This window comes from Mus caroli, chromosome 7, assembly GCF_900094665.2.
Source record: "Mus caroli chromosome 7, CAROLI_EIJ_v1.1, whole genome shotgun sequence".
NCBI classification, from domain to species: Eukaryota; Metazoa; Chordata; class Mammalia; order Rodentia; family Muridae; genus Mus; species Mus caroli.
In genome coordinates, this window is record NC_034576.1 from 100,168,890 (window position 1) to 100,177,632 (window position 8,743).

An 8,743-nucleotide genomic window follows, 5' to 3' on the forward strand; every position below is an offset into this window, starting at 1 on the left:
GGACTCGCTCGGCTTAACTCAGTCCTGAGTGTGATAGGACTCGCTCGGCTTAACTCAGTCCTGAGGGTGATAGGACTCGCTCGGCTTAACTCAGTGAAGGAACACCAGCTACTCAGGCTGCTTAGAAGAGGCTTTCGCAAACTGAGCCAGCCAGATAGGATGGTCTTTAATCTGCAGATATACCTACATGGATGCAGTGTGCTCTGGGTGGGTGGTTTTCATAAGCTATTTTTCATACTGGTTTGGAGTCACATAATGACAACTGTCTTTGAATACCGTTGGCTCCAGTAAGCAACCCCTTCCCCATATTTCTGTAAGTCACCCCAATAAAGTTCATTGCTTTAACAGCAACAACAAAAAGAATAATGTTACCTTTATGCATTTACTTTTAAACTTTCAGTGTTACGGTGATGTTTGAGTCACAGGAGTTGTTTAACATGCTCTGCATTCTCTCTCTTTACAGGGCTCTATGGAGCAAGTTAGCTCTCATTTCTTGGAGCAGACTCTTGACAAGAAGCTGATGTCAGATCTGAGGGTAACTTGCCTTCTTTGTTTAAATGGGGTTTCTGTAATCAGCATCAGTAGAGCTTTATGTTGGGCTGTGTTGATTTAATTTAACAGCCCATACTCTTGTTACATTAATGCAGGTTATTAGATTACATTATAATTCAAATTTATAGTAACTTGAACCAAATTACAAGCTACATCATGAATTTCATTCTGTAATAAAATACTTTGCACAGGTTGTGTTAAGCAAGAGGTAGGATTTACTTTCTGTTCCTTATAAACTATGGCAGTCTGGTATTTTGTGTGACATGGTGGAACCCCTTTTTAGTACAGCTCCCATTGAGTGAGTGGAAGAGTGACAGTCTGGACAGTGACAGTAACCAGGTGCCTCTGGGGAGTGCCTTAGACATTGACTGTGACGCTCTTTAGTGTGGTTGGCAAGATGAAGTATGACCTAAAGTAATGGGCGCACTCATTGTTAGTACCTTAGTTTTTAAATATAAGTTTATAACAGTTATTGAATTTTTTATAAATATAGGAGAAAATCACTTACTAATATAGTCTCAGTAGCTTTAGCAATTTTGGTGTCTTCTGTAGCTTTTTAAATGTGTGTTTCAAGCACTGAGCCGTAAATATATCCTTAGTGTCTTTAGCGACTATATACATTGTTAGGTGCGTGTGCTCTCACCCTGGAGCCTTTTCACTGTGCTAGGCTCCTAGATTCTCCTGACTTTTCACCACTGTAAATCACAGAAAGGACGTTATCTTGGTGTCCTTTGAGACCTTTTCTTTTTTGAGTTGTTCCATAAGATAAATCCTACAGAATGGTTCTGGGATTGGTGTATGTGTGTTATAAACAGAGCTATGAAGCTTTGCTTGGTTTGAGTTGGCATTTGTGTTTTTGGTAGACTAGGGGGAGGAGTAAGGAAGGACGTGTGGTGAATGAGAGGAGATGAGCAACTCTGGTTTCCAAGGCACATTGCAAGGTGCAGGCTGTGATGTGGGAAATGACCCACGTGCTGATAGGCTCTGATGCTTGGATCCATTGTTGCTTCTGAAATGACCATCCATGAGTCCTGGGCTCGTTTCTAAGATGTTTAGGAATTCCTGTTGGAAGCAGAGTGGCAGTTATTGATTAGGATGAGAACCATGCCTGTCAGTGTGCTGGGTATCTACTGCTCATCCGCATGCCCTCCCTAGCTGAGCTACTAGAAGGTTATCTGAGTATTGTTGCTATATTTCCCTCCCTCCCACCTGCCTCTGCCTCCCAAGCGCTGGGGTTAAAGGTGGGTGTCACCACCACCGGCACGACAGTGTTTTCTAATGAGACTGAAAAAACTGTTGTTTTTAGACTGGGTGTATTTTCTATTGAGACAGTGTTTGAAGAGGCACTGCTCTTGTTTGCCTCCCAGGCTCTTCTTTTCCTATGCTTACTGGAAAGCATGGTCCCTGTCCAGTCAGCACTGTCCAGCTTGCTGGAAGCTGTTAGAGACTTGGGAACCTTTGTCTCATTTTAAGTTGGGTTTGCATCTCTCTGCCCTCAACTGTCGAGTTGTCTTCAAGAACAGTTTGTTGTTTACTTGCTCTCTGTTTTAGGGACACCCTAGGGTTCTCTTGCAAATAGTAATTGCTGTCATCTTCTACAGAGGAAACGCACGGCACATGAGCGTGCCAAGGAACTTTACAGTTCGGGGGAGTTTTCCAGTGGCAGGAAATGGGGAGATGATGCTCCCAAGGAAGAAATAGACACAGGGGCCGTGAACCTGATAGAGTCAGGAGCGTGTGGAGCCTTTGTTCATGGGTTGGAAGATGAGATGTATGGTAAGTATGCTTTGTAATATCAGCAGTACCCACATACTCTGCTTTGTGTGCATCCCCTGCCCCTGCCAGGTGGCTCAGCAGGTAAAGGTGCTTCCTACGCAGGTCTGGAGACCTGAGCACTGAGTCCTGAGATCTCCAGAACCCACATAAAGGGTGGGAGGAGAGGGCTGACTCCAGCATTGTCCTTTACCTCCACTTGTGTGCCCTGGCCCTTGGATATCTCTCTCTCTCTCTCACACTGATATTGCTCATGAAAATACAATTTATAGAGTGCATCTTTTCATTTAGCCTTGCAATAGCTATGTAAAGTACCTACTATGAAGGAGAGGCTAAGGTCCAAAGAGTATAATACAGTGGTTAAATTCACATTTCAGCATTTCTATAAAGTCGGGATGATAATAATAAACATTTTTCCTAGCTGTAAAAATTAAATGAGATTCTGTATACATAAAGTACTTGGCATGATACTTGATCTTTTTATAGTAAGCACTTAGTAATAAAGAGACATATTAATACTAATTTAGAAGCTGGGTGTGGTAGCGCTCACCTTTAATCCCAGCACTCGGGAGGCAGAGGCAGGCGGATCTCTGAGTTCAAGGCCAGCCTGCTCTACAGAGTGAGTTCTAGGACAGCCAAGGCTACACAGAGAAACCCTGTTTCATAAAACCAAAAAAAAAAAAAAAAAAAAAAACTAATTTAGGTACTCAGATAATAAGATTTAAATTCAAGTGTTTGTGATCAGAAAGTCTTTCTTCTATCTTCCTTTGGCCTTTGGGAAAAGTGTTGTGTCATATTATCCATCTGTCTGTCTGCCTGCCTACCTACCTGTCTCTGTCTGCCAGTCTGTCTAATGGAGTCTAGCTCCCTGGCTGGCCTAGAACTTGCTATATAGACTAAGTCAGTCTTGAATTCAGAGATCTCCCTGCCTCGGCCTCTTCAGTGCTGGGATTGAAGATGTGCATCACCCCACCTGTCCAGTCATTCCTTGCGAGCTTTTCTGGTTCCACATAAGCTTTATGATGCTGGAGTTTTTCTACGGGGTCCCTCTGAACCCCTTCCCCATTATGTGTATCTTCCCGTTTCGCTCTTTCTTCCTCCTTTCCCACTTCCTTTCCCTTCTCTTTGTGTTGTTTTCAACCTAGAAAAGTTCAGTTGAGAGTTGAGGTTGTAGCTCAGTTGGCCTGTTACTTCCTAGCAGGCCTGGCATGAATTGGTGACGAGATCACTGCAGCCTGCTCTGAGACCTGTCTTCGTAGGAGCAGCATGTCCTATAAGCACACATAGTGTGATGCTAGCCTGGGGTTGCTGGTGTGGGGGTAATGTTTTCTCTTCCTTTATTGACTTTGAGGCAAGTAAATTCATTCTTCCAAACCTTTGTTCAGTCTTGATAGTGGTAAGTTATTTACCATCTGACATCTAAATTATTTTCGTGTAGTTGGATACTGAAATAAGGCAATAATACCATTTCCAAGAAATTCACTAAACTTAGGCAGCTGTGTTAACACACCCATGTGGATAAGATGCGGGACTTAGGTCTTGGGACAAAAGGCCCATATTAAGCATCAGTGTAATGGGAACAGGAAGGAGATGCTCCAGGGAGAATCTGTAGACTGCGAGAAGAGCAGAGAATGAAAACAGCCCAACTGAGAAGAAATCCATACTTTTTATGGCTCTAATGTAGTGTTCAGTTTAATTTGTGCTTTTGTTTTGTTTTTCATGTTGCAGAGGTTCGCATTGCTGCTGTGGAGGCTCTGTGTATGCTAGCCCAGTCTTCGCCCTCTTTTGCTGAAAAGTGCCTTGACTTTCTAGTTGACATGTTCAATGATGAAATTGAGGAAGTGCGTCTGCAGTCCATACATACCATGAGAAAAATCTCTAACAATATCACCCTCCGAGAAGATCAGCTTGATACTGTCCTGGCTGTGTTAGAGGTGAGTGTTTCTAGCTGGTCATTCATTTCTTCATCAGGTACCTATGAGGCTGTCTCCCCTAAAATCATCAGACAGCACAGTTCTGCCATCTTACCCTCTTCCTCCCCAAAGTGGAGCTGGATATTAGTTTGAAATATGAATCAGCTTGCTATGGCTGTGACCAAGGAAGGGAATAAAAAGAATGTCTAGCTTGGGCGAGCTGAGTCAGGGAGACAGAAGTATGCTGTGCAGACACTGTGGGAAAGGAAACATGAGGAGGCATCGACTAGGTAGCAGGGAAGCAGACAGTGCGAGTGGGTTCCAAAGAACCAGAGGTCAGAAAGCACAAGACACCCGAAGCTCGGAGGTGTTCATAGCGCTGATAGCACACAGCTGAAGACCGGAGGGAGGGTGGGAAGTACCTATGGTAAAGTAGCAGACACATGGTAAAGAAGCCTTTCCCATCTTCCTTTTTATTCCATTTAGCAGGAAAGGGTCTTAGTCTTCAGTTCTTCCCACCACGTGGTTTTACAGAGAAATAATTGTCTGAGGTCACATAGTCAATACAGAGTCTCACTTCCTAGGCTGTAGAACTCATGTTCTTGGGTTATTTTTCTGATGTGTCTGGATCCACTTGCAAGTGCTGATGTTGGAGTCTCACTGTTAATAAATGCGATCTGGCATCAGTCCCTCACCAACACCCATCAAAGGAAGAACAAATGTGATGCCTCACTATTAGCATAATTATTTCAGATTCTGTCTACATTTTTTTTCTTAAGATGTACAGTTTTCTTTTTTAAAAAAATTACTTATTTACCTTTTGTGTGCATTGGAGTTTTATTTGCATGTATGTCTGTGTGAGGGTGTTGGATCCCTAGGAACCGGAGTTACAGACAGTTGTGAGCTGCCATGTAGGTGCTGGCAATTGAATCAGGTCCTCTGAAAGAGCAGCCAGTGCTCTTAACACTGAGCCAACTCTCCAGCCCCTCCTGCTGCATTCTTTTAAGAGGTCCTTACCACTTTTCCTGAACACTGAGTTCCATAGCATTTTTAAAAATTTTCCTGAAATCACATCTTTATTTGTAAATAAGTTGGTAATTCTAAGAAGGCATATTTATGCTGTGTGCCATTTGTCATAGATAGTCTCTCTCCTTTTTAGTTTGTTTTTGTTTTGTTTTGTTGTCTAGACAGTGCCTCACACTAGTTGGAACTCACTGTATCCTAGGTTGGCCTTGAACCCAAGACTGTCCTCTTCCTATAACTTCCTCAGTGATGGGATTACAGACTTGAGCCATTGGCCTGTAGTTTTAGCTTTCTGTATGATGGTTCCTGACCTTGAATTTCATCCTATACTCACTTGTGTGTCTTCATGACTTTCCTTACTACTTTGCTGTCCCTGTCGTTGTCCCCTCTGCTTAGAAAACTGCCACTGTTCACTTGGTAAATTCTGTTTCTCTCCACAGTATATTAGCTCTTCCACTCAGATATTCCAGGAATTCACATACAAACTATTTTCCACTCTGCTGATCACAGCTCTCTTACATTTACTGTGTTACCGCCTTTGCTTTGAACCTTAGCCAGCTAATCCTTCCAGCTGGAATTTCTTTTTTGGACTATGCTGAGACACTGTCCTACCTAGAGAATTTGATTATTCATCAAGTACTATCAGTGGATTGGAAATATTGTGTCAAAAACAGATACCCATTCTCATTGAGCATAATTATAGTCTCAAGAAATGTAACAGTTTCAGATGGTGACAGATCTTGTCCATAAGCTAAACTGTCTAGACATGTGGGAGACCTAATGATACGTCATCCAGTTAGTCATGCTGCTTAAAGGACAGCAGGTAAAAAAACTGTTCCTGGAAAGGCTAAGGGTCAACACAGTAAGAATTTCAGTTCAGTTTGCAGCTCAGTGAGAAAGTGGAGGTCGCGGAAGGAGAAGCCAGGGGACAAGGACTGAATCATCCACTAAGCTTTATGGGACATAGTTGGAGGATTTTGTGAAGAGAAGTTGACATGGCCTTGTCTGTCTTTCAGCATTTCTCATTCTTGAAACCTTTTTGAAATTTATACCAGATTGTTCTGTTCTGTCCATCATTTGATGCATGTCAAATCTCATATGCCTCCTCCTTATTTTTCCTCTTTTATCATGTCTCTCAGGGTGTCTGTCTGTTTTATCCCCTAATGAGATCATTAACTCTGTAAGTAGGGTTACTCTGTGATGACTTTTAGCATGTTCTTTTCGGGCTCACTCTAGTGACTTAGTCATAGTGAATGCTTAGCCAATAGTTCCTAAAACAAATCTGCACAAGTTAGCTATATAACGGGCATTTATATAGCACTTAAGAAATACATAAATTAAAATTGCTTTCTTGCTAGATTGAACATTATTTCTCCAGGCCATCACTATAGCTTCCATGGTCAGCGATGGAGATTTGCTTATACATGAAGCATCATCTTATGGTTAAGTTGGCAGGGTTTGGAGTCAGACAGATCTGAGTAAGCTGTTAGTCCTTTCTTTGGTCTTTCCTTTTACCTGTTGTCTTTAGTATTTCTGTCTGTCCTGTGCCAGGCCCTGTTGTAGGAAAGGCTGTAATAGTGAGTGACAGCTGTGATCTGCTCTCGTGAACCTTGCAGTCTCATGGGAGTCAGAAGTAGTGATTAGAAAGGCACAGTCGTAAAATGAAATATGCACACAGCTTGAGTGAGATACCATAAGGGTCTGTCAGGGGAGCCTGGCTCTTTACGTCAGGGAGTACAGCAGTCAGATCTAAAGAATCTAAAGTTAAATTCAAAACGAGAAGGAACTAGGACTAGTGTGGCAAGAATTGTTGGCAGTGTGAGGCGAACAGACATTGCAGGCAGAAGGACAGAGATTAGGTCTGTTGTGAGTAATTTGTATTCTAAGACCAAAGAGGACTGTGTGTCAGGAAGACAAATGGCTGAAGTGTGCTGTGACATCGTGCTGGAGGGCTGGGGAGCGCATGCAACCCACATCTCATTTGTTGGTGTGTCTGGCCACACAGACTTCTGGGTTGGTTTTAAGCATTCTACTCTAAGGCCTTTATGGTTTTTGATCCTTTTGATTATAAAATATTCAACTCGTCCTAGTAGTCATTGATTTTTTTTTTTCTAAAGCCGTTCCTCTTCTTTTGTGTGTGTGTGGAGGTCTTGTTATGTATTTAGGCTGCCCTCCACTTGTAATCCTTCTGCCTCTGCTTCCCAAGTGCTGGCACTACAGTGTGTGAGACCACCGCAGCACAGCCTGCTCTTTTCATAGTTGTCAGCCACTGATAACTCGGACATTGAGGTAAAAGATTCAGACACAGAGAAAAAGGGAAGGTTAAAGAGCAAAAGCGGGTGGGCATGGTGGGGCAGAGCTGTAATCGCAGTGCTCGGGAAGCGGAGGCAGGAGGATCGGGAGTTCAGGGCCATCCTCATGTCCTCAGCTACATAGTACCAGTTGGACCTGGACAGCGTGAGACCCTGCCTCAAAACAAAAACAACAAACAAACAACAACAAACAAACAAACAACAACAACAAGCCAGAGAGAAGCCAGGTGAGGTGGTGGTGCTTTCCTTTAACTCAGAGCTAGCCTGGTCTACATAACAAACTCTAGGCCAACCAAGGCTACATAGTGAATAAAACATTGTCTCAAAAAATAAATAAACAGGGCTGGTGAGATGGCTCAGTGGGCAAGAGCACCCGACTGCTCTTCCGAAGGTCCAGAGTTCAAATCCCAGCAACCACATGGTGGCTCACAACCATCCGTAACGAGATCTGACGCCCTCTTCTGGTGTGTCTGAAGACAGCTACAGTGTACTTACATATAATAAATAAATAAATCTTAAATAAATAAATAAATAAATAAACAAACAAAATAAATAAAACCAGGAAGAAGGAGAGAAAGAATAGAAAGAGGCAAGGCCCCTTCTTAGATCAATAAAATGAGGTCTTTCCCAGGGATTTTAGCTAGCAAATTTCTAAATATTTTTTCATATGCACAGCCTAAATAGAAACGTGGTCATGGAGAAGGGGTGGTGTGTGGAACATGAGTCACTGTTGCTGATTTTTAACTTTCTTTTTTTCTCTTCTGCAAAGGATTCATCCAGGGATATTAGAGAGGCTCTTCATGAACTCTTATGCTGCACTAATGTCTCAACAAAAGAAGGGATTCATCTTGCACTGGTGGAGCTTCTAAAAAACCTAACCAAGTACCCTACTGACAGGGACTCCATATGGAAGTAAGGACGTTTACCTCATTACTAAGTCTCGTCAAAAGAAAACTGTAGCGCGCACATTATTTGGTGGATCATCCTAGACTAGGTATAGCCCTCAGTCTCACCTTGACTTTAGAACCCGGGCTCACTCTTTCCAGACTCTTTTAAGAATCAGATTCCTGCTGGGCAGTGGTGGCGCACGCCTTTAATCCCAGCACTCGGGAGGCAGAGGCAGGCGGATTTCTGAGTTCGAGGCCAGCCTGGTCTACAGAGTGAGTTCCA

General features: G+C 42.9%; 1 protein-coding gene across 3 annotated transcripts in view; it reads left to right on the top strand.

Annotated features, from left to right (window-relative positions):
* Ints4 (integrator complex subunit 4) overlaps positions 1-8,743 on the top strand; it is a 64,727-nt gene that overhangs the window by 25,065 nt on the left and 30,919 nt on the right. For all 3 annotated transcript variants that reach the window (XM_021167619.1, XM_029479665.1, XM_021167620.2), the window contains exons 9-12: positions 464-535; positions 2,154-2,328; positions 4,054-4,259; positions 8,343-8,485. In XM_021167619.1, the coding sequence (XP_021023278.1) occupies positions 464-535; positions 2,154-2,328; positions 4,054-4,259; positions 8,343-8,485 (596 nt within the window). The remainder of the gene's footprint in view (positions 1-463; positions 536-2,153; positions 2,329-4,053; positions 4,260-8,342; positions 8,486-8,743) is intronic.